The sequence below is a fragment of the Stigmatopora nigra genome, chromosome 10, assembly GCF_051989575.1.
Source record: "Stigmatopora nigra isolate UIUO_SnigA chromosome 10, RoL_Snig_1.1, whole genome shotgun sequence".
NCBI lineage: Eukaryota > Metazoa > Chordata > Actinopteri > Syngnathiformes > Syngnathidae > Stigmatopora > Stigmatopora nigra.
Genome location: NC_135517.1, coordinates 12,074,062 through 12,099,942, shown reverse-complemented (window position 1 = coordinate 12,099,942; position 25,881 = coordinate 12,074,062). Strand labels below are relative to the sequence as shown.

Genomic DNA, 25,881 nt, shown 5'->3' with positions numbered 1-25,881 from the left:
GTTAATAAATGTAATTTTAAATGTGATGAAAAGCTTCATAACAATCTTCTTCACTTTTACAGGCGTTGTTTCCAGACAACCCATCTGTATGTAGAGGACGGTAGTTCATCCAGGATGTTGGCCAATGAGACAGCGCCTGTGGCCTCTGTCCCAGGTACTAATCAACACAGTACTGCAAGTATTTAGTATTTTAATAGGTTATTTATCAGTGGTGGCCATTACATAATGACTTTTAGTTATTTTTCTCTTCTGCTAAGTTACTAAAAATTAGTTCACCTCTCACTTGCTACTTGTAAGGTTACTTCCTGGGCTAATAATACAAATGTATTTGAAAAGCAATTTCAGTAAGTGTCATTATTAGAAATACATGCATTTTTAACATGAAGAGATATAATACTCAATTGGATTTTTTTGCTGCTGCTGATACTGTTGCTCTCAAGATGATTTAATTCTGGTTACATTTCTCCATTTCAGATGACATAAAAGTCGTTCAAGTGAAGCAATTCATTAAGCATGTCTCAGAACTCTCTGCAAATAGCTCACAAGGATACTCACAGGATTTTGAAGTAAGTGGTCAAGTTTCTACTAGTAACTTTACTATAAAGAATAAGAATAATAATAATGATAATGATAAATATCTACAAAATACAACCAGAATATGTCAGTAAACAAATAGAATGGCATTTTATGAAATGGATTCAGCAAATTCAAATGAAAATGTTGTTGTGGTCAACAGTTGATTACTTTAAAAGGATTTTTTTTTACCATAAAATCAACCCCAACTCAAATTCTTTGAGTGAGTGAAATTGTGAAAAGAGAAAATAAATGGTTATATTTTTGTTTGTTATTGCTTGTTAAGAGAAAATGATTCAATCTGCAGTGTGGGATTCTAACAATACTGCTTTTTCACATTACCATCTCAACCCAACCACTATAATAAGGCAGACAATCACCTCACTGAGAGTACTTTTCTTTATTTTTTTACATTTCTTTTGTTTGCATCTTTTGCAAGAAGATTACTTGTATGGGATTTAGTTGGTCTGAGGAGTCTTGTTCTTGAGAAGCCTATGATGTAAAATGTCTTGCGATAACTTTTGTTCTGTTGTTGCCAAAATATCAATAAAACAGACTAGAAATCTCCACAGAGTTGTACAGAATATGGATTGATGTTCGACCTTTTTCTTCTGTAATACCACTCACAATGAAAATAAGCAATACCCTCATTCACATGTTGGAAGAAAATAGTACCACTTGAAACAAATCACACATATCATAAATCTTAATTTCCACTTAAAACATTGAATTGCAGATACCATGAAAGCTTTTATCTGGAATAATGAGTCTGGATTTGATTGATTCCTCAGTCGCAGAATAAATACATTCTTTACATTATTGATGAGACTGGTAGAAAGAACTCGTATTTAGTAAAGGTCAAGTGGTTTTAGAGCAGACGTTAGACAAGATGCATGGAAGAAAGGTTTATATGTATTGCCATGCTCCAGCTGAAGGTCTACTCCCTCTCCCATATCAAAATGCCAGCCACAGTTTCACTGGTACGTGAACTATCCTTTGTAACGAGAGGTTTAGTTTGTTTATATATCCCTAGGTGGATATTATAAGCAGTGCTCCATATTTTCTGTTCTAACAAGAAATATATTTTTTATGTGTTTTGTTTTGAATCCCACTATTCCAAAACTATATCCCCATCCCAATAAGACTTTAAAAAAATGTATAACCAACGATCCAAAAGAAGATTTGTGAAACACAGGGGAAAATAAGATTTAAAGTTCCAAACAAATTCAAGTGTCTGTGTCCTTGTTAACCATGCTTTTTAAATGCCAGCAACTGTTTGTTGGCAGCCACTCAAGATTCTCAACTGAATGTCGCAGACATCCAAAATCATTACATCGTTTAATTTTCAGGACGGAAAATAATATAATGTAATGCAGTCTGAACATGGGCATTAATTTACATGCAAATCCTTTAGGTGAGATGTGTATACAATTGTAACATTTCAATGTTTTGTATATAATGCCCTGAAGTCTCAAAAAATAATTTCAAAGGTACATTAAGTTTGTGTTGAATCTTTGCAAAGAAAAATACTGGAGGGAATGGCTCTTTCAAAAGATAATGGGAGAGAAAGCCACAAGATGGAATCCACCCAAACAGGTCCAACTAGAACAGCCTCTGTGGAATGCAATTAGAATGGGAAACATTGCAGCTAGTTACAACATTTTGCAAAGATATAAAAGCAAAAGTATGTCTTTATGACTCTTTGTGGGTCTTTGTGTGGATGCTTTCCCAGGAGGTTCAACGCTGCGCTGCAGAGATGAAAATCGCATCGGAAAACTCCAATCATCCTGAAAACAAGCATAAGAATCGATACATCAATATAGTGGCCTGTGAGTATCGTTTATTTCAACCAAAAAAGGATAAGCATTAAAAAAACAAGCTAAAGTGATATTGCAGTAATGTAAATCATAGGTTTATAAAGTTGGAAAGGGTCTTCTGTTCTTCAGCAATACATTTTGTTTAGCATATCTTGTGCTGTCATTAGCCACCGTTATCTATATGGGAGTGTCTAAAAGTGCATCACTCTTGCTTACTTGTGTGTATGGTGGAAGCAAAGGGCAGGTGTAAAATGCAGGTTGGATGATGACATGTGTATTTGCAGTACATTGTGATCTTGTGCATCTTCCTATATCAATGCACTTGAATAGCACATTTACACAGTGTTACTGCAAAATGCTTTTGCTGATTTTACTCCTAAACTCCAACCATCACTTATCTACAATCTCTTTTATGCTTAGATGACCACAGCAGAGTGAAGTTGAGGATGTTAGTGGGAAAGGAATACAAATACACTGACTACATCAACGCCAACTACGTGGATGTGAGTTTTTTCCACATTTTTTTCATGTGCAAAGTAGAATTGTATACTGTAAGAGAAATATAACGAAGGTAGACTGTGATTCAAGGGCCCTAAAAGATTTAACTAACAATCACATGTGGGATTAAAATAAGATATTTAGGCATCCTGCGAGAGGTTTATGGTAAAAAGAAATGCCAATTTTCAAAGCAACCCAACGACACAGGGCACGTGCCCAAATTAACAGTAATAGAAAATGACAACCGACATTTTAACCTGAGGCCAATTGAAGATCTTTGGGTTCGCCTCAAGAGGTCTGTAGTCTGGAGATATATGAGCAATCTGACAGATTGGGAGCGTTTTAGCTAGTGTGACAATAATATCAAGTCAATATATGCTACACTTAGGTATACTCTTTTATACAAGCATGTTTGCTTTTGCTATTTGCCAAATGTACACAAAACTGCTTTAATTCTGCAATTAGGTCCATTTTTATCTTTCTATTTCAATATTGATATTAGAGACGTATCGTGTATAGCGTATACCAGTCTTGAAATTCTTAATGGTTTTTAATACTGTCTTTTCCACCACAAGTTTGAATAAAGTATGTCTCTTTCAGGGTTACCATAAGCCCAAAGCCTACATTGCTGCACAGGGCCCACTCAAATCTACTTTTGACGATTTTTGGCGGATGGTGTGGGAGCAGAACACAGGCCTCATTGTCATGATCACTAACTTAGTTGAAAAAGGACGAGTAGGTGACACACATGTACACACACTTACTGTTTGAAACTGCCAACATTATCAAAATATGGGAAATATAATTCTATGTATACAATGCATGGAGTCAATCAATATGTACACGAGAATATGTTGAGGTTGACAATATTACACGTTATCCATTGCATGTCATAAAATAAGTACTCATATCTAGAAAAGGAAGATATCTTATTTAGTTTATGATTTTATTGTTAATTAGTAACGGCTATGTGTCTATATTGTTGTCATTGCAGAGAAAATGTGACCAGTACTGGCCAACAGAAAATAGTGAGGAATATGGCAGCCTAATTGTGACGCTGAAAAAGACCAGTGTTTATGCCTGCTACACTGTTCGACATTTTACATTGCGGAACACAAAAATGAAAAAGGTAGGCCTCTTTCCATGCTCTCTAGCCACTGTAATATTACTTCATTTTTCATCTGTTTCCCTCTTCTATGCCTGCCTAATTTGAATATGTATACAACATATGATAGCCTAATTGATGCTTTTTCGACATGAATGCACCCTCATTTGTCTTCGCCAAAACCTGCTATGTCATCTCTTATTTTCCACTTCCCAGAGTGGGAAGGGGCATACAAAGACACAGGCCCTGTGTGAACGAAGCGTGCTCCAGTACCATTATACACAGTGGCCCGACATGGGTGTTCCTGAATACACCTTGCCTGTGCTCACATTTGTTCGCCGATCATCTGCTGCCCAAAAGCCTGATATGGGGCCAATCATTGTCCATTGCAGGTAAAACTCACACTTTCCGGACACACTGTACGTACTGCACGTTCAGTTTGTACAGTACAGATGCGTAAAAAAGTTGATTTGAATCGATTATCGAGGGTTTACTCTCTTTAATGTTTTTCTGGTGTTGTGTTTGCAGTGCAGGAGTGGGCCGCACAGGCACCTATATCGTCATTGACAGCATGCTGAAGCAAATCAAGGACAAGAACACAGTTAACATACTCGGCTTTCTCAAACACATACGGACTCAACGCAACTACTTAGTCCAGACTGAGGTGCAAATTTCTTTATTTTAACAAAATGTGCAAGACTTTGTGGTTTATTTGATCAAAAATACATTCAAATTGTTTGTTTTTTGACATTTTTATTTTTTATTTTTTTTAATTTTTTGTGTGCATTGCATTTTGCTTGGTTGATCCAGGAGCAGTATGTTTTTATCCATGATGCCTTGGTGGAAGCCATCCTGGGCAAGGAGACTGAGGTTGTAGCCAGCCACCTTCATCACTACACAAATACCATCATGAAACCAAGACACAGTGGTCAGACTCGTGTGGAGAAGCAGTTTAAGGTAAAGGAGCAAATATTTCTTTTCTATGTATCTATCATTAAAAGTCTACCACTTCTTTTCTTTTGATGGTGATTAATATTAACTTTGTATCTTGATTTTTACTACCTGCATTCATTTATGAGAAATCTATTTCTATCATTTGTTTCAAGTGGAATCAAATTAAATGTAAATTTCAATAAGAGGAAATCTGAAGAAGATTCTGATCATGTTAATAACAGCTGTTTGAGGTCATTAAATATAAAGAAATAATTAAAAAACAACACCAAGTTTGGTATTCTAATCTTTTTCCGACAATCATGACCAAGGTGAATAATTTTGCAGAACAAAAGTAATTATGATATTGAAATTCTGCCAAGATAATGGAATCAATGCTAAGAAGAGATGTTGCAATACGCTGTTGATTTCTGTAATTAATGCATTGTTGTTTAAAATTCGAACATGACAGTAACTCACTTCTTACCATGTTTCAGTTGATCACACAGTGCAATGCCAGATTCATGGAGTGCTTCAGTTCTCACAAGGAGTGCAACAAGGAGAAAAATAGAATTTCCTCAGTGGTGCCATGTAAGTCTTGCATTTTAGATAAATAATACTCTTTAATGTAAAGCCTGAAGAAGTTATATGAATCATAAAATAATAATGAAGTGGTAATTCGATGCATCCTGCGACACTGTAGGAAGCGAGGCTTAACCAAAATACAACTTAATCAGCATAGTGTTGCTGGTCTATAAGGAGGCAAACATAGCTGTTGACCCTCGGGTAAAACAAGAGGAAGAATTTATTGAGGAACGGTGAACAGACAGGTTAGAACTTCCACCTCGCAGTTCAAAGGTCATGGGTTCAGATCCGTTCTGGTTTTTAATGTGGTGTTTGCATGATACCTTCATGCCCATGGGGGTTTTGCTGGGGTACTCGGGTTTCCGCACACATGCTGGAAACGTGCTTGACATGTGAATATGAGTGGAAATTGTTTTTGTCTACTTATACAATTTGCTGATAAACTGTTCTAGATGTATTCCATGCAGTTTGCTGTGATAGGTTTCAGCATACCCGAGATCATAGTTAGTAGTATAAGTGGCACAAAGTTTAGATGTGAGGATGAGTGGAATGTTCAACACATGAATGCAGTATCCCCCGCTTAGTTGGTCCCTGACTAAAATAGCTTGGCCAAATTCAGGAATGTGCAGGCAAGTTTTGCACAAGTAAAAGAAAAAATCTCCAAGTTCATTATTAAAACAGAAAAGGAAATTAAAATGTAAAAATGTACTAATAATTACAACCAATCGTTCAGACGTTAAAATAGAAGTATGGCTCAAAGGAGATATGAATTGTGAGGTTTCTGTTTCAAAACCTGTTTTCATATCAATTCTCAATCAAATTCCATTTGCGACTTTGAATGTGCTGATGTACATCTATAACACAAGTAGGCCAGGGTTCACAAATATTTTTATTTTATGAGTATTTTCAGACTTTTCAGAGTTTACCAACCAATGATTGTCATTTATTTTAAACTCAATTTCATTTCTGTCTATTTGAATAGCGGAACAAGCAAGGGTGAGTTTAGCACCTTTGCCTGGCATCAAGGGAAGTGATTACATTAACGCCTCTTATATCATGGTCAGTACTCATTTTTCTTTTCCCTCCTTGTACACAATACACCAACCTAGATGCATACCTTCCATACTTAACAAATATGTGTTCCTTCACTGAGACATTTTACAGAGAAAATAGATTGTTTCTCGAAAAATGCCACTGAAATATTCATAAATGTCTGAAGCCTATAAAGTCATTTATAGAAATAAGCCATCACGGAGTCAGATTTATAAATTGTTGTGTATGCATTTGTTTTAGTTTCTCTCTTTGTTATTTTTCCTGCAGAGTTATTACCGAAGTAATGAATTCATCATCACCCAGCATCCTCTCCCCCACACCACAAAAGATTTCTGGAGAATGATCTGGGACCATAATGCGCAAATCATTGTCATGCTGCCTGCCAACCATGGACTGGTATGATGCATTATATATACAAACAAACACATACACACCATTACTAGTGTTGTAAGTGTTTTATTATGCAAATGAGGAGTGTTTCAGTTGCTCTCCCTTTAGCCTTTTGTTGATGAACACAAAACTTGCTGCATTGAATATTCTTGACTGCTGCAGAGCAATTGCTTGTCAAGGAAACACAAACATATTTCTTAGGAATTTTAAGATGGGGGAAATTATGTCAGTTGTTTACGTGATCACGTGTCCATGACAACGGCTAGGTAGAGTTGAGCTCTATGAACAAACTGGATGTTTCAAATGCATGAGGACGTAATGTCATGACTTGCTGTCAACCTTAATGGCTGAATAAAGAAGTCATTCCTTTTTAAAGCTGCATGGATTAAAGTATGACAATTTGCATGGATTACCATGTAACACAACAGACTTGTTTAATAATTGGAAATAGGACCCCAGTTCTTATGAATGGACTGCATCAGATCTAATTACTGAATGGCAAGTGCACATTTTGACAAATATTTAAGCGAGTTAAAATTATAACTACTGTGAAATGGTAGGAGTGGCTTGCATGTTCTCCCCTGACTTGACAGAGCAGAAAATGCTCTTCTTTGGAAGCACTGTTTAGCCAGTAGAGGGTGTTGCAGCACAGTCCATTTGACAACCCCAGAACTGTAAGGCCGACACTCTAACTACCTGGCTGTTGGGCTGCCAAAAACTATCATATAAAAACTATAAATAAAGAAAATGCTGTTCTTAACATTACTGCTAAGAGGTAGCTGGACAAGAAGGATGGGAGGCTGTGGGAACAATTGCTGACAAAGCTTTTTGGGATGTTAGGTCTGTGTGGCCATAAAACTGTGTTTGATATAAAATTAGTAGGTTAAAGTAATATTAGAAATAAATTAATATTGCGGGGAGAAAAAAACTTGTGTTTAAAGTTGTTATATTACTTTTTTTTTGTTACGTGAACTGGAAATCTTCAACCTTGATGACCTTTACAACTTTTAACCACATGAGCCCTAACCATTATTGAAGTAAATTATTCCATTTATTGTATTACATATGAAGTATCCAGTATATATTTCTCTTTCAGGCAGAAGATGAGTTTGTTTACTGGCCAGGTATGGAGGAGGCCATGAACTGCGGAGCCTTTACTGTCACCCTCATCAGTCAGGACAAACTCTGCTTGTCCAGTTTGGAGCAGATCAACATCCATGACTTCATCCTGGAAGCTACACAGGTTGCTTTTGTTTCTGTGTGCGTGTGTGTTGGTGCTTTAGACATTCTTAGTGGCAGTACAGAAATTTTAATTTCACTTTTGTATGATGATATTAGTAGTACTAAAAACGGAAGACAGAAGATTTAATACAAGCTCGTTGTTCCTTTTATTGTGAAGGAAAATGTAGATATTTTGTTCATTCCATTAATACATCTCCTTCTCTTTTCGGACACGATATGCTACCAGGATGATTACGTATTAGAGGTGCGTCACTTTCAGTGCCCCAAGTGGCCAAATCTTGACTTGCCAATCAGCAGCACCTTTGACCTTATCGACATCGTCAAGGAAGAGGCAGCCATCCGCGACGGACCAACCATCATCCATGATGAGTAAGTCCAACACATAAATAAATTGCATATGACCTGTAGATGTCTACATTTTGAAATTTTAAATACAACGGCAGCTTGGCATGTTTTTTTTAAAACAGCTCATTTGAACTCTCAGGCGCTGTTGACAAGAGCCAAAAAAGAAATATACACATTCTTTATATGAATGAGTGACAGTCCTAGATTTTCTCCTAGCCGATACGCAAGTAAAGTGCTCAATTAGACGTAATGAAGTTGTCTATAACATTGATGTTCTTTAACAACACTCTGCTCGTATATATTTGCACCTTGAAGAAAATAAATAACTCAATTGATGCTTCATCTAGTTTCTTTGGTGCAGTTAGCTTGTACTTTTCCTCACAATTGTCAGTTAAAACTCAATGTAATTGACGACATGCTCATTATTCAGCCAGGCTTGAGCTGTTAACGTTCCTCTCTGCCACTCGTCTGACAGTGCAGCTAATGGAGGATGAAAGCAAACCCATGATGAAGGCTACCTGCTTTTCTCCAGGGAGCCTCACATCAGCATCAGCTGTCACCTCTTGTGGTTTCACTCACTAATAAAATCTTCATAATCTGAGGAAACGGACCCATTAATGCATTGAAATCCTCAATAAACGTCGCCAGAGGGTAGCTAAAGTTGTATTTACATTTAACTCTTCATGAGACACGCCAGGATTAAGTTTAAAGTTTTAAAAGTATGTCAAAGTATTTTCATTTCATTTTTCAATAATAAAAAAAATCACAATCTTCTTTTATCATTTCTCCTGCAAAATGTTCAATATTCTTTGAAAAGTTCATGCCCTCCATGTTCTTTCCCTTAATGTCTGAAGATATATGAAAGTACTGTGCAGACGACACTTACCTTTACTTTTGTGATTGGTTATTAGGTTTGGAGCAGTATCAGCAGGTTTGCTTTGTGCCCTCACCACACTTTCTCAGCAACTGGAAAGTGAGGGGGCTGTCGATGTTTATCAAGTTGTCAAGATGATCAACCTGATGAGGCCAGGAGTCTTTACAGACATGGTGAGTCTGGCCCTCTGGTAGTTTATAAGAGACACTGTCAGTAGGCAGTACTGGTAGAATCCATCCATTTGTGTGGGAACATAAAAGAAGTAATGCTCAACTTTTTATTTAAATAAGCAGTCATAATGAAACCTAACTGTCCGCAAAGTCAATGGTATGATGACTCTCTTTTTACAGTGATGGGCACTGGGAAAGTTTTATGTGCCTTTAAGCTTTCCTTTTGCTATTTTAAACAGATGAAAATTATTTGGTCAGCAAATTCATTCTCAAAAATTTCCATTTTTATCATTGCTCTGAGTTAGTTTTATGTGCAATTGTTCAAATCTTTCGGAAGAAAGTTGGCTTTGTTCTATGTCGTCAATACATTCATACCTCTACTTACGAATGCCTCTAGGTATGAAATTTTCAGTTTTTTTATCGCAGGGCACCTTTTCATATGCTTTATTTATTTTAAGACATCAATAAATCAATTCCTTATAATTTTCTCTTATTTTTGTGTGTTTCCTCACACCTTTCATCCAAAATTTGGACACTAACCCAATTTTAAAGGGTATAGTTGGTAGTCGTGTGAGGACCGTGGAACGAATTAGATAATTTACATATAAAGTACACCTCTACTTACAAAATTTTCAAGTTATGCAAAAGTACAGGAACAAAGTAGAGTTTATTTGTTCCAAGATGTTGTACTCTGTGTCCTTTCCTTCACTGTCTTGCTCATTCCCAAATTTGTTTCTTAACTGCTTGCCAGGATCAGTATCAGTACCTATATGAAGCCCTCCTCAGCCTTGTTCACACCAAGGAGAGCAACTTTGGGCCTTTGGACAATAACCGGACCTTGGAATCCTTGTCAGATCAGTCAGACAAGGCAGAAAGTCAAGAATCACTTGTGTGAGGACCACAACTGGATGGATGATATTGTGTCTCCAAGCAACCGGCACCCCTTTGACTCCTGGCGCACTCGAAGGAGTCATTTAACTTTTTAAGCCGTCAAAGAACAATTATTAGACTTTTTGAGGCCTTTTTTGCCAGACTGTTGGTTAAAATGATCGGATTACTTTTTTACAATGATATAAAAAACATTTGATATTTATTTTTTGGTCTTTATGTCCTCTAATTGACTGGTTTACACCTGCATTTTTAAGTTTAACGCCGCTGCGTTGGTGGGCAAAGAGATACACTACACAGTCAATTCTTGTTTGCACTATATAATGTCAATGTTACCTGCCTACGCTGAAGTCCAGACATGTGGCTTGCGCAAGTTGATTGTTTTGACATTCCTCAACCTTGTTCTCCGCTAAGCCACCTTCTCGTTTCTTCGAAAGACATTGCTCTCTCTCTCTTTGACACTTTCCAGTGGAATCAAATCATCTAAAGGAGGTCAAGCTCACCTCAGCAGCAGATATTCAACTCCTATCACATTTTTCCTTCCTGCTTTTCTGACCGATTGCTTGAGCAACCATTATCACTAGAGATGATACTTATTACCATTGAGCTCATGTTTTCAAATTCAGTTTTTTTGGGGGGTGTTGATTTCTGCTTTGTCCTGTTATGTTATGTTCTTATTTTGTTGTTTTGTGAGCTTATCCAAAAACAGAGTAGTGAGGAGTGGTGTTACAACTGTGAACTTGAAATCTTTTTGTAAGTCAACCTCTAATTTTTTACATATGGAAACATTATGTATGCGTTAATGCATATAATAGCATCACTCTTTTTAACAAGTTATTTGTGACCACCCACTACGGGCTGGCTTATATTTGCTCTCATAATAGTCAACAGTATTCACAGTCGCTATCCCACCCTTCTGCTTTTTATTTTATTTTATTTTTTTATGTGTATGCTGCTAAATTGTCACACTTCACCAACGCTTACTACTGCTAATTCTCATCTCATAGAAAACCCTTCTGCTAAAGCATGCATTAAGGACACTGTTTTTAAACTCTTTTTGGTGATGAGTGTGTGATAAAGGCTTGCGATAGAATAAACTTTCTATGATATGCAAGGAAACATAATACTCGACAAGTTCTATGCAACAGGTTGAAGAAAACCAAAACAGGGTGTGATTCTCAGCGTTAATTGTTATTGATCATCTGACCTCCTTTCTTTTATCTTGTTACAAACCAGATGTGGTTAATTCATTTTCTTTTAACCAATTATCTTTATGTTTGTGTCACTTCATTGGCACGTGAGCCAAAAGAGAAACAAACTAAATGGATTATTTTCTCTTTTTTTTTTTGATAAATGATTCAGAATCTTAATTTTTGGGAGAACTTTAGTTTGCCTTATTCCGTGCCATGATTTCAAATTATCGACAATGTTACGGGGTTGCAGTTGGCCTATTTCCACAGCGCTTAGTTGCTGTTTTTGATGTTATTATTAATATATGTGTTCTCCATACAGGTTTAGTGTAATAGCAACTTAACTGCATTCATGTAGTTTAGTCAATGACTAAAGCAATTACGTATCTATTTGAAAGGAACTCAGAAACTAAGAACTCTCCCTTTGTACAGTAGTCCAATAACAAGAGATTAAGTAATTTATTTATTTATTGCTAAAGCCGTAAAAGTACTCAAAAGAACAGTTGAATTTCACGTTGAGGTTTGATCTGACTTTCATTAATCATTTAAGGCCCAAATGAAATTTTGTTTTATTTGCCAGAATTCTCTGACCCATTTGAATGTTTTATAGTTCACAGAGTTTTTCTTTTTAATTTGTTTATTTTAGTGTGAGAAGGCTAACCGGTCAAAATATGTAATCTATGTATAGTTCTTTCAAACTCCCAAATTTTCGGTGTTGTTACTTCTGTTGAGGGGTAAAAAAAACATTTTGAAATTCATGTGACCCAATTTGTGGTAGTTTTGGGATTGAGACTAAGAAATCAATTTATTTCTTTTTTATTTTTATTTTAAATGATTCCTAAACACAGCACAAACCACAGAAGGTGACAAACAATGAGGTGACAACTGTATTTTGATTTTCCAGTTAACTTTCCTGAATATGTGACCTATTTTTTTTCCTCATTTTTCTCATATGATTTAAAACCAACAAAAAAAGCACTGTGTAATTCACACCTATAAGAAGGATCTTAAACTCAGTTAGTGTGTATTTTACTACACTGGATCAATAGCTAAGCCACATTAGCTACTCAAATTAAGTTTAAGTATGTGGGGTTGATATTGAAATGGAACTGAAATGTATACATTTGTATCATTAACCTTTGTGCCATGAATGACAAGTATATTTGATGAATCACTTTGGAACTATTTGAAGTTTGTGTGATTAGCATATACTCAAGTCACCCATGCTTTAATTAATTACCTTTAACTGGGTTTATAAGTGTGTTGCCGCATATATGAAATTTCACATTCTACTTTGAGACACGTTCCTCATACATGGAAGGGTTTCTGCAAGATAAAATGATGTCTCATTTCTTTGGAGAGCATAGTGATGTCTCAAAAAAGCTCACACACAGCTGTACTGTGAATAAAAACTGTATATATTTTGCTGCCTCTAACTGCACCCAAACTGGAGAATCGTTGACGGGAACAGAGGAAATGTTTGGTCATTATTATTTATTTTTGTTTTGTTTACACATTAGGCTTGTGACAGCACTTGCTTTTTCTTGACTGCAGTAATTTTAAATTTACTTAATAATGTGTACAAAATGTTGGTGGCTTTTGGACAAACTGTTTTTATTTGATATACACGCCACTTCTGAGTACAAGTGATTGTTTTTTTTTTCCCCCAGATTTTGGTAATTATTATTATATGCCACTTTCCAACTTCACACCATTCATATAAAACCAGTAATTGTGATATTAAGACATATTTTGTTGTTCTTTTTATTAATAGGTATATGAACCTCATTCTACTAGTGTTATTTAATATGTAAATTGTATTGCATACAATAAAATATGTTCTGGAGTTTTTTTATTTGACTTATTGACACTCAAACTCCTCCCCTACTTTGCTCACCTGACAGCAGAATTGATCAACTATTGATCAGTCACTAGTGGTTAAGTGTGATAGTGTATCATTGCGAATACATATTTGATCTAACTAGAAATATGAAAAAAATGTGCTAGTTGAAGCAGGCTCCAGCTAACCACAAAACAATCCAATTGATATGACAATTCTGATTGGATGACATGCTTTTCAGAATGTTAGCCTCTTATTTGCCTTCATGACCTTGACAATAGTCCAGGGGTGGCCAAACCGGTCCTCGAGAGCCGCTCTGGGTGCAGGTTTTTGTTCCAACCAATCCAGCACAGACACTTTGACCAATGAGATTTCTGCAGAAAACAAGAAGCACCTGACTGCAATCCACTGATTGCACCTGTATGACACCAGATTGGTGAAAAGGTGTCCTTTTGGTGCCTTGGAATGAAAACCTGCACCCACTGTGACTTTTGGTGGAATAGTATAGACAGAAGTGAGCTTATGTGTTTATATATTCCTTTTAAATGAAATTAATGAAAGTATTAGGTTTTAAACCAAATATACACACAGTTAGTAATGTTTTAAAAGTACTACTCCTTTTATCTATGGTACTTTTTGTCGTCCAACAATGTAAAGAGATCAATTCATCAGGAACTGCCATAAAGCTGACTAAGAAATGCCAAACTGCGTTGCAGTGTCAATGTGTTTCCACTTGATGGCAGTGTATCATTTCTGAGCAGGTTAAGCAAGAAAAGAAGTACCGCCAAGGTAATCCTCAATATGGACACATGACTGTAGTAACTCCTTGTCAATGTAGCGAGTCAGCGTAAATATGGCACCCTCTGCGGGACAAATTCTTAATTACAGGACCTGGTCTATTTATAGGATTAATGAAGATTTTCGTGTAAAATGTCAATACAACGGTTTTTTTTTATCATTTTGTCGGTGCATATCTTTATATGCTACAGCACTATTTTATACTGATATTTTTTTTTCATACATCATCCAACAACTGTTCATAAAACCAATGGCAAGCCAAATAATGCACTTTTTATGTCTGTGTTTATTGATCTAAGAGTGGTTAGTGAGATTAGTTCAGAACATCATTGAGCGATTGTCATAGACACAAAAGATTGCCCAATCTACCTCCACCTTTTTAAATGATGTAAATTGTCACTTCACATGATTAGGGATGTGAATTGGGTTAGTCCAAATCACTATTCATCTATTGTCAAGTACAAAGTTGTGCCTTCTATGCAATTTATTAATCCATGTGGTGTGGGTAACCATGATTGTGTATTGGAAAATCTACTTTTTGATCTTTTAGTTATGCTCGAGGAAATTGGTTACTTATTATGTCTTGCAAAATCAATTTTAATGCGCTAAAAAAGGTGCAACTCCCTTACAGCAGCCACTTTCTCAGAAGAAGAAAAAGATGCCTAACACCTTCAAGAACTCTTGTAGAAAAGATTTACACATGCTCTTCATTATATATCAAAAAGTCTCACCTCATGTGCAGTGTGATATATTGGTGCAGATTGGACTGGACTTGGAAATTCAATTAAACCCACAAAACTGAAGAACTTTTACGGGCATATGTTGAACATTCCTTTTAATTTTGGGAGCACTTCCTCCTGGGCAGAGGACCCCATCTGCCAGATGGCCGTGGAACCTTTCCCAAAAGAGCTATTCAGCAACATGGAACGTCGAAGAACAATGGCCGACCTCCTCAGCGGTGGGCAAACCAGTCCTTGAGGGCCACTGTGGTTACTTGTTTTTGTTACAACTGATCCTGCAAAGTCACTTTAACCAATGAGATTTTTGCAGAAAACAAGCAACTGACTGCACTTGTAAGACACCAGATTGGTGAAAATGTGTCCTCCTCATGGGTTAGAAAGTAAACCTGCACCCACTGTGGCCCTTTGTGGAATAGTTTGCCCACCCCTGATCTATATCTTTAACTGTATGGAATATCTACTGACCAACACCCAAAACCAGATTTGTTCTGATCCCCTGCTATGAGAAGTGTTTTCACCTGTTTTTTGTGATACAGTAGTTATCTGTACAATTACACGATACAAAGACAAATTTGTCTGCTTTGAGAAAGTTGTTGGACAATCCTCTGAAGAATTGTGTAAGAATAGTCTAATGTGGCAATAGATGTGCGATGTTGTTACCCAACTCATCTTTGTTCCATATGACAATAAACTAACCTATAAATCTAAATGTGTGTGGGTGTGTGTGTTATCTAGCATCACTCCAATCATTATAAACCTGAAGTTCCAACTACTACACTCTGGAGGAGTAAACTGTAATGACAGTACACTATTTCTATTTTAAAAAGAAATAAAAGTTGTCATTTAGAAACCAAATAAAACTCATAATTTGACAAACACCTTAAAGATAACATGGATTGTTTGAAACCTGACAGAATACTATGGCTGGTGGCCAGGTTAGCCAGGTCAGGTGTGCACATTCCCAAACACATCATCTGCATGTCCTCTTCTGCCATCTGAAGCAGACTTCCTCACATAGTATAATCATAATGTATCATCAGGTAGCCATTGTGTCGCTCGGCGGTCAAACTGACCCCAGAACAGCATTTTTCAGCAACATGGTCATCTCCAAGCCCTGCCCTGCCTTTTCCTCCGGCGTTTATCATGGGCGATATCTTCCTGCTTTCTCATAGCGTTGTGTGCGACCCCTCCCCCGAATGTCGTCTCTCCTCACGAATTTCTTGCGACTGATTGACATCTACAAGAACTGAAACCTTTTTTTTTTTTTTTTTTTTTTTTGCAACGTGGGATTGATGAACGTAGTTTTTCCTCCCCAGAGTCATTTTTTTCAGCAATTTCAACAATTTTCTTCTCGGGGGATTCACCCCCACCTTTTCTCCCCCCACCTCCCTTGAAATCTGTGAAGCGCACTCCTGTTTAGGGAGTGGAGGAGTTGTAGCCTACCGTTGTAGCAGGTGTCTCCTCCGTTCAGCACTCGGCAGCATGCTCGACCCGTCTTCCAGCGAGGAGGAAGGGGATGAAATCCCAGAGGTAGACCACCGGAAAGAGGTGGCGGCTGCCCCGAAGAGCGTCAAAGGAGCACGGCCGTCCCCGAGCCGAGACAGCGATGGTCACGGTGGTTCAGGAGGGCTCCAGCCCCGGGGCCGAGCGAGCAGCTGCGGCCGAGCCTCGAGCCCCAGCCCCTCGGTGGGGAGCGATAAGGAGAAGGAGGATATCGAAAAGATGCAGAGAGAAGAAGAAGAGAGGAAAAAGAGACTCCAGTTGTATGTGTTTGTGATGCGTTGCATCGCGTATCCGTTTAACGCAAAGCAACCCACTGACATGGCCAGAAGGCAACAGAAGGTAAGATCAAATGAGGGGGAAAAAAGCAAAAGCGCCACTCCTCTAAAGCCTGTGAATGTGCATCGCTCACATCTCGTTTGTGGACAACTGTTGCTTCCGCAGGTGCAGCAACAGATCCACCCTTTGTTCGAATAAGCAGCATGTGCAATCGCACCATTTTTGTGTGTGTTCTGGAAGAACTCAAATTATGTATATTGATACTGCACACCAATTGAGTAAATCGTGATTTTTGTGTGGAGCTGTCGTTGGTTGACAGTAATTGAAGGAAGCAAAGCCATGGCTTTGCTGTGGCTCCTCATTTGCAAAGTCTCATTTCCATTTAGTAACCAATGTGATAAAGGGAATAAGTAAACTGTGCCCTAAAATAATATAACATGCATGCAACAGTGCATACATCCACTTGTAGGATTAAAACAAACTAAAGTAATACCTATACCAGTGGTTCTTAACCTTATCGGAGCTGCCAATTTCATATGCATATTCATTAAAACCCTACTTTAGTGTAAAATAAAATATATTTTTTTTATTTTAAATTTCAAGATATATAAATTCCTCGCAGCACTGATTGGCCAAGCAATGTCACGTGATCATCTCCAGCCTGTGATGATCAAGCGGGGCAGAGCCCAAGGTTTAGAGCCACTGACCTAGACATATGAGAAATTTGAGATAAGAGGAAAATTCTGAACAAATATTTGTCTTGAGATACGAGCATATGAGACAGCCTGGTGGCTGAGCCTGTGAGAGGCTGCCTATGATAACAGCGCAGTCTTTCTCGTCTCATCTCCCTCGCGTAAAGATATCGATGAGCATCCTGGAACGCATTAAGCTCGTATGTCAAAGTACAGTCTATCCTCGATTATCGCAAATTCACTTCTTCGCCATGTCTGCTCTACATTAATTGCAATATTCGAGGGATTGGTGTATCTAGTGGAGATGCAAATAAGCAACGAAATATGACATGAGAGTAGAGGTGTTTTCATGTTCTTCCCATTCATTTAGTTGGACTTGCCTCTCATTTGAATACAGATGAATGAACTTTGACAGTCGTGTGATTGTGTGCTTTGCGTGTCGTGTTTCTTGCCTTTAACTTTTAAAAGTATCATTCTAATGTAAGAAAATAAACAGGAAAAATAATTAGATTTTTGTTGCAAGTCGCCGTAGGAACTCTGTACAGGAGGTTTTGTTGGGGTGGACAAAGAATGAAAGAACCATTTGACATTTTGTTTTAAGATCATACTCGTACAAAAGCATTATAAAACACATTATCCAGTCAGCTGGGGAGTGGGTGGTACTGCTTGGCCCGAGATGCTGTTTGCCAAAGAGATAAAAAAATATGGCTATTTATTTTAATAGGTTTCTTTACTGTGAGTTTGTGTGTGTGTATTTTGTTGACCTAACACTATTGGTGAGTGCTTCATTGTGTTCAAAAGTAGTAAAAATAAGACAATAATAAAATGCCCCCCCAAAATCTCAGTCCAACCTTTTACACCAGAAACCTCTGTGATAAAATTTATTGAAAAATAAGTATTTTTAGATTACATTAGAATACAGAATCACTATTTTGTGTGTGTGTCAGTTGTTAAAACAGTTCTCTCTTGGAAAAAAAGGGATTTGTATTGTATTTCGCTTGAGATACTTTTCCTTCAATTTTATTCATGGCTCGTTTCTTTTCTAATCAGGCCCAAGAGTATTTGTATTCCTCAGTGGGACCATTAACGAAGAAACATAATCAGTCTTTTTCCTCTAAGACAACAGTAAATCTCATGCAAACTGCCACATCTCTTTTGTCTTGTTTCTCCCTTGAACATGCACAATAATCAACACTTGGTGCCAGGTGGGCCTTTCTGGATACTATAACATAAGAGAAATGCATCTATTCCAATGTCATTCAAACAAAACAAGGAGGTACTGGTAGTTGTCTTCATTCTCCATTCGTTTTAAGTCTTTGACCATAACTTTTCCTTTGAAAGTTAAAATTGGAACTCTACAATCTAACTCTGATTACAGTAAAGTCATGATGTGTTAAATTGTCACTGTACAAATAATGGACTATTCATAAAGATATAGTATATTCTTAATTGAACAATTTAGATGAGATGACAAACTGGCAAGTATACAAACTGTCATGTATTATGCACTGTCTGATAGTGGCTTTATTGTATTCTCTTATCTGTGACTAATGATGTGCTGTTATCAAAATACTCCGTTATGATTTGTGAAATTGATGCTCTTTCTCAATTCTGTTGCTTCTAGTTGATGAATGACAGACACTAGGATGTCGATTTGTTTCACATCTGCCTCTGTTACTCAGTGTTTGAAATGAAATAGAAGTATAAAGTTAAATCATGCCCATGATGATCATTTTACAATTTTATGCACTAGTGCAAAGGCTAGACCTTTACCTTAATGGGGACACATGGCTCCATAGAGTGCCTGCTCACCCATACAATCAAATGGAAAGAATAGGAACATCTTTTGTATTTATTCATTTTCTATCCTTCATTCATTTTCCGAGCCACTTTATCCTCATTGGGCTGCGGGGGGTGCTGGAGCCTATCCCAGCTGACTGGGCCAGAGGCGGGGGACACCCTAATGGCCAGCCAATCGCAAGGCACAATAACATGGACAACCGTGCATACTCACACCCATACCTAGGGGCATTTAAGAGTGTCGAATCAGCCTAGCATGCATGTTTTTGGAATGTGGAGAACCCGGAGGAAACTCATGTAGACCCGTGGAGAACATGCAAACTCCACACAGGTGGTCTGACCTGGATTTGAATCCAGGACCCTAGAGCTGTAAAACCGACTTGCTAACCACTCAGCCGGCAGGCCACCTTTTGTGTTTATCTATTCTTTATAAAATATCTGACTGAGACATTTCTCACCTTTTAAATTGTCAGTCTTCCAGTATAGGAAGTATAGATTTTACAAGTGGAAATAAGTTCTATTGTGCTCTCAGTTTTTGTACATTTCCTTTGTTCAATCTGTTCAATCTACAAATGATCACCTGCAGTTGCCAGATAACAGAAATTTCAGTCCGCATTGGAGTAGCACTTGCGTCACCACTACGCTGCAAGGTGGCTATGCAATTCAAGGATTCCTAATACCACGTGTACATTAGTATGAAAAATATGTACTTTTTTGTTTACACATGAATTAGTGTGAATTATTTAAGGCAAAAAACTATAGAAATAAAAATGAAAGAGGAGACATTTGGAAGGTTCTTTTTTAAGAAAAACGTGAAGATAAATATTTCCATCACTAGTGTCTCCAACTCTGGTAACAATTTATTGTTTCTGCATAATTCATGAAGACAGCATGTAAGCCGCTAGTGATGAAAGCCTTGTCAGTTGGCCTGCTGTGTTTTTACTCAAGCACACAAGCACATATGAACATACACAACAGGCTTGAGTGTGGGGTGCCCTCTCACACATCCACTTTTGCAAGGAAATGAGTGTAACATAATTATAGGCCGAGGGTGACTCATCATACCAATCAAATCTATTGAGACTGATACTCATCACTGCTGCCTATGAGGCCGCAGTACAATTAACATCTCATATAGAGAGGCTTTTAGAGAGAGCAGGAGGATATTTTCCAGTAGAATTTCATAAACAACGAGAATGCTAAAGGTCACATACAGACTTTGTTGGTCAGGTCCTCCGTCGAGGCATAGCATCTTGGAATACAGTAATGTGGAATAGATAGTGATAATGTATCTGACAATTTGGCTCAAAAAGGCTGAAAAGAAAGGTGCATTGAAGAGTACATTTGGATCGAAAGAAGCCTTGGCGCAGTGTTGTGACGTACTGTAACTGGCCTTCAAATACTGGCTTTCCAGGCTACAAATCTTGAATTTGGACACAGCTCACAGACCGCTAAGGACCCTGCATTGACCCTCTACTTACTATTCCACAAAGGCCTTCATTGGGTGCGGTTTTTGTTCCAAGTCATTAAGAAGGCACCTTTTCACCAATCTGGTGTTCTGCAAATGCATTGAATGTACTGCAGTCAGGTGCTTCTTGTTTATGCCGAAACCTCATTGGTTCAACTGTCAGTGCTGGATCGTTTGGAACAAAGTATTAGAGATTTCAGTGCTCGCTGACTGACTTGGCTCAATATGTAGGCCTTGTTTACCGATAGCAGCTCTTTCTCTGATGAGTACTCTTTCAATCCTTTCTTGGTCTGGTGATGTGTAATCTGGGATTACCAAACCATTTGTTGTTATGTCACCACCAGCATGATGGACACCCTAGCAGTCACTTTTTACTGGATATTCTTGAATGTACATTACGAAGGAGGATTTTTTGCTGTCAAATTACACCAAGTGAAATGATGCCTTCACTACTGAATGTAATTAATTACATCTTTATGGTGTTTATCCAGTTTGTCTTTAGCGGAATGGGGGTTGGAGTTGTCAGATGTAATTTGGTTGGTCAAACCTAGCTATCATTTTAATGAATGTTGGCATGAATATCTTTCTCAAGATTACTTAGATGTGGTCACCAGGGCAGGGAATCGAACCTTTGGGTTCAGGAACAACTACGCTTGCACTGATCTACGGCATACTACAAAAAATGAAAAAATAGAATCATGTCAATTAAAAAATATGCATTTTGTACTGTAGCAACATTTTATTTACAAAATGGAATCAGGCAGTACACTAAGCTAATCAAAAGACGCAGTAAATTGACCACCAATATAGGGATCCTGCAGCTTTAAGCCAGAGCAGACGGTCTAACAGCATTACAGGGAAATCCAGGTCAATCAGCACAGGCATATGATCATAATCACATTGTCATTGATTTCTGTCCTAGAATAGGCCTAAGTACGGTATATTAATTTTGGTGATTGGCACCAACACTGTACTACATTAAGAGTCGAGAAAAACGTTTTTCATCCAGTATATATGCACTTGTAAGGTTTAGGGAAAAATACTGTGCCTTGCTCTATTTCTTATCATTTACTGTGTTTCCATTGCCTATCACTCGCAGAAACACATGTCTCTGGAGTGGCAGTTTTGACAGAGCTATATTGCAGCAACTGCTTTTTAACATGCACTACTAGAGTGGAACATGAACCTCCGAAAACATCTCATGTCTCTTGAATACCCCATTGGAAGTTTCCTGGGACAATGAATGGCTACAATCACCCAAGTGTTAAAATAATGAGTCTAGAATAAAAAAAAAACATCTCTAAAGAAAAACACATCTTTTTGGCTCCATTTGCTGCCTAAACTTGCTTGCTACTAAACTTGCTGCATTCCTCGTCAAACCGAGTTTTCTGTTTCCAACCAAAAAACACAACAACACATAACATTGCTCACACTCAATTCTCTCAATTTACTGCTTGATGGTATGAATTTGTTGCAACCTTTCTTAGAAGTTGTATGCCACAAAGCAGTGTTTTTGCTTTTGCTAAAGTCTTGAAACTTGCACAAATACTATCTGCAACACATTTTAAATTCCATCACTGAGTGCACTAGTCAATCTGAGTAAAAGTAAAACATACTCTGTCTTTGACTTTTCACTGTACTTATTGTAACTGAAAGTCAGTTCAACAATATTTATATGGATTAAAAGTAGAAGACAGATGGTTCTTCTACAGTGGTGAACTATGACCCCCATTAAGGAAACTCTAATCATATACTACTTCCTCTGTAGCGATGGCAACTGTTCCCAGGGCTTCCAATAGCACATGGAAAGTGTTTTTAGTCACTGAGAACAGAATGTTCTTTTTAATTTTTCTGTAGAACATTACTTTCCAACTTTAGGGACCGTCACTCAGTAGCGTTTATATTCATTAAAATCCTTCTCACTGAATTAGTGGGGAAAACACAAATGGACCAAATGGAATTTCCGATTGTGATGTTCAATTCTTACTCATTCAATGTTTTCTTTTTTTAATTTGGTTTTATTAGATCAGTAAGCAGCAGCTGCAGACAGTCAAAGAGCGTTTTCAAGCTTTCCTCAATGGAGAAACGCAAATTGTAGCAGATGAGGCCTTCATCAATGCAGTCCAGAGTTATTATGAGGTGAGTGAGTGAGTATAGATTAGACATTACTGATCCCAACTCAAATGTCGGTAACTGTGTTTTTTTTCCCCCCTAGGCTCTTGTGGTTTCTAACCATCTTATTTTGATATTCCATTGAAGTCATTACTTGCTATAATTCAAAACACAAAGCAAGTGGCTTGCGTTTATCCCCAGGCTACGTCAAATAAATGTAAACGGAAGCAGAGCTGTAAACTGAGATGTGCCAGATATTGAGAAACACAAAAATAGAAAGATGAAAAAGCCAGAGCCAGATTTCAAAATCAAAATGACTCTGTTCTGTATCTGTCTGCTACCACAGGTCTTCCTGAAAAGTGACCGAGTGTCTCGAATGGTCCAGAGCGGGGGTTGCTCAGCCAGTGACTCTCGAGAAGTTTTTAAAAAGCATATTGAGAAGCGTGTGCGAAGTTTACCAGAAATTGATGGCTTGAGTAAAGAGACCGTGCTCAGCTCATGGATAGCCAAGTTTGACACCATCTATCGTGGTGAAGAGGACCCTAGAAAGCATCAACAGCGAATGACTGCCAGTGCTGCCTCTGAATTGATACTCAGCAAAGATCAGTTATATGAGATGTTTCAACAGATTCTAGGGATCAAGAAATTTGAGCACCAGCTCCTATATAATGCCTGCCAGGTAAGTCTACATTGACCTTGCAGTATGTACAGTTATAGCATCATTTGATGAGACATAATAATGTTTTATTCCAAGGCAGGGGTTGGGAACCTTTTTGAAAAAGAGAGCCATAAACAATTCATATTTTTTAATTATATTCCTTGAGAGCCATACTCTGAATTTAAAAGTCAAAATACATGTAAATGGGTGCCTTAGTTTTTAGTCATTGCACCACTTTTAAAGTGGAAAAAATGGAATACTTTTGACAACATTCTTATGCAGTTGCTAATCAATAAGAGTATGCATTTCGGAAGAGTCTAATGCAAAAAAAAAAAGAAGATTAAAGCAGCTTTAGTATCGTAGTATCTCATTTCTGTCACCAGCAGTTTCCCTATTTTAGCTCACCCATCAAAAGAGCCAAAGGTTCCCTAATCCTGTCCTAAGGGAACCTTCAGCAATTCTCATCCAATCTAAAGCAAACATTTTGTTTGTGAGGAATTGAGAAGTGCAATGTTTATTTTTGCTGTAGTAAGGCTAATGATGCTAATGTTGTGTATATTAGTCATGTTTAATTCCACAGAGCAAAACACTCTAGCATCCAGAGACACCTCGAGTGGCATTCATCTGAGGTTGCTATGGCTACTGTACACAGAACATTTTCCTTTTCCATGCTAACATCACTAATCTCAAATAAGACTGTGATTGTTTGTCTTTAAATCAGTGGTTTACTGACTACTGATCCATAGAAACCTAATATATTAAAGCTGTTATAAAGGGAGAGATTAGGGCAGATTGGTTACTAGATGCGTTGCTGATGACAGATAATGGTTTGAATGGGTCTCTGAGGAATGCTGGAATGAACAACCATATGAAATGCTGTTGTTTTTTTTGCAATCATTATAAATATTTGGAAAGTTGTTAACCGTGAGGTGTTGTGGATATTATTTTATTATAATATATCATATATAATTTTGTCTGTGCTGGATCGATTGGAACAAAAACGTGGTCCTTGAGGACCTGGTTGACCACCCCTGTAGACTGTATGAAATGAAGTCAGTATCCACAGAAGAAAAGAGTAGGAGTGAATAATTTCCTATTATTTACTAAAATGCATCTCAAAATTGATGCTCAAGTTTTTATTAGGTTGAATAGAGTTCACCATTTCTATGAAACTCATTGACGCACTGCGCTGTACATTAGTTTATGTTATATAACTTTGTCAGTCTTCTAAAATCGCAATGTATTCTTTCCATATTTTCCCCAGCTTGACAACCCAGATGAACAGGCAGCCCAGATTAGAAGGGAGTTAGACGGACAATTGCAAATGGCAGATCAGATCACCCGTGTAAGTATATAAAGGTGGATGTTATTCAGCTTGTAAAAGTGATTGACGATGATGATAGTATACAATGTAATTGTAATATATTCTTTTTGTATTAAAGGAGACATTTGACACTTTTATGACAATTTATAGCAGTACTGCAGTGTTTCAGCTGCCATAGATTTAACAGTCTTAATCGACTGTCTGATATGATGCCATTAAAATAGGATAACAAACTACTTACCTAATTAAGGATTAAAAATTACAGGAGAATTAATTTCCCCTAAACTTAGCTAGGTTCACCCTCTCAGGGTGTTTTTTTAAGAATCAATCTTTGTTATTCCCTGGACAATATACAGCTGCTGTTGTTGTCCTGGATACACATTTTTTTTAAATTGATTATGAGCCTAAATTGTCTCTAATTGCATTACTGTGAACAGCTAATCAATATGTTTACCTCCCGGATTCATTAGCTCGGCGGAAGATTCCCTCGTTTTTCCTCCAGCGAGATGGAGGCTATGTTCATTGAAGAGCTGCGGTCATCAGTCAACCTGCTGATGGCCAACCTGGAGAGCATGCCAGTCTCCAAAGGTGGAGAATTTAAATTGCAGAAACTGAAACGAGGTCACAACGCATCCATCATGGACATGGGACAGGAGGATGAGAACACTCTTTCCAAATCAGATGTGGTGCTTTCATTTACTTTGGAGGTTGGTGAAAAGTGATCTTAATAATAATACAGAAGAAAGTATAGACTTCAAGAAGTACTTTATATCAGGTTGAATGAGTTGCATGGAAAATGAATGTAAAGAAGTCTGTCAAGTGTCCCTTTTTCTGTTCCCATAAATTTACATTTAGTTAAAAGCTATCCCTATAGATGATCACTTTGTTCTAATTGAATAACACCACAATCTCATTGGCTTGGCACAAAATAAACGAAATTGTCTGTATTTTTATCTTAGATATATAAGATAAAAAAGGAAAAGTAGTACTATTAATAGTGTTGGTTTTTT

General features: G+C 37.4%; 2 protein-coding genes across 12 annotated transcripts in view; both read left to right on the top strand.

Annotated features, from left to right (window-relative positions):
• The window catches only part of LOC144203014 (receptor-type tyrosine-protein phosphatase gamma-like), a 125,738-nt gene extending 112,228 nt beyond the window's left edge, over positions 1-13,510 (top strand). For both annotated transcript variants that reach the window (XM_077726188.1, XM_077726187.1), the window contains exons 14-29: positions 63-154; positions 475-566; positions 2,306-2,402; positions 2,811-2,893; positions 3,489-3,623; positions 3,883-4,017; positions 4,210-4,385; positions 4,522-4,657; positions 4,804-4,950; positions 5,421-5,514; positions 6,491-6,567; positions 6,829-6,957; positions 8,048-8,194; positions 8,420-8,562; positions 9,450-9,585; positions 10,334-13,510. In XM_077726188.1, coding sequence (XP_077582314.1) covers positions 63-154; positions 475-566; positions 2,306-2,402; positions 2,811-2,893; positions 3,489-3,623; positions 3,883-4,017; positions 4,210-4,385; positions 4,522-4,657; positions 4,804-4,950; positions 5,421-5,514; positions 6,491-6,567; positions 6,829-6,957; positions 8,048-8,194; positions 8,420-8,562; positions 9,450-9,585; positions 10,334-10,477 — 1,963 coding nt within the window. In that variant the 3' untranslated portion in view covers positions 10,478-13,510. The remainder of the gene's footprint in view (positions 1-62; positions 155-474; positions 567-2,305; positions 2,403-2,810; positions 2,894-3,488; positions 3,624-3,882; positions 4,018-4,209; positions 4,386-4,521; positions 4,658-4,803; positions 4,951-5,420; positions 5,515-6,490; positions 6,568-6,828; positions 6,958-8,047; positions 8,195-8,419; positions 8,563-9,449; positions 9,586-10,333) is intronic.
• A 2,640-nt stretch (positions 13,511-16,150) lies between these two features.
• cadpsa (Ca2+-dependent activator protein for secretion a) overlaps positions 16,151-25,881 on the top strand; it is a 47,975-nt gene continuing 38,244 nt past the window's right edge. For 5 of the 10 annotated variants that reach the window (XM_077726189.1, XM_077726191.1, XM_077726190.1 and 2 more), the window contains exons 1-5: positions 16,151-16,880; positions 22,803-22,916; positions 23,236-23,568; positions 24,812-24,892; positions 25,342-25,578. In XM_077726189.1, the coding sequence (XP_077582315.1) occupies positions 16,521-16,880; positions 22,803-22,916; positions 23,236-23,568; positions 24,812-24,892; positions 25,342-25,578 (1,125 nt within the window). In that variant the 5' untranslated portion in view covers positions 16,151-16,520. The remainder of the gene's footprint in view (positions 16,881-22,802; positions 22,917-23,235; positions 23,569-24,811; positions 24,893-25,341; positions 25,579-25,881) is intronic. The other 5 variants (XM_077726194.1, XM_077726198.1, XM_077726197.1 and 2 more) reach the window with 1 other exon arrangement.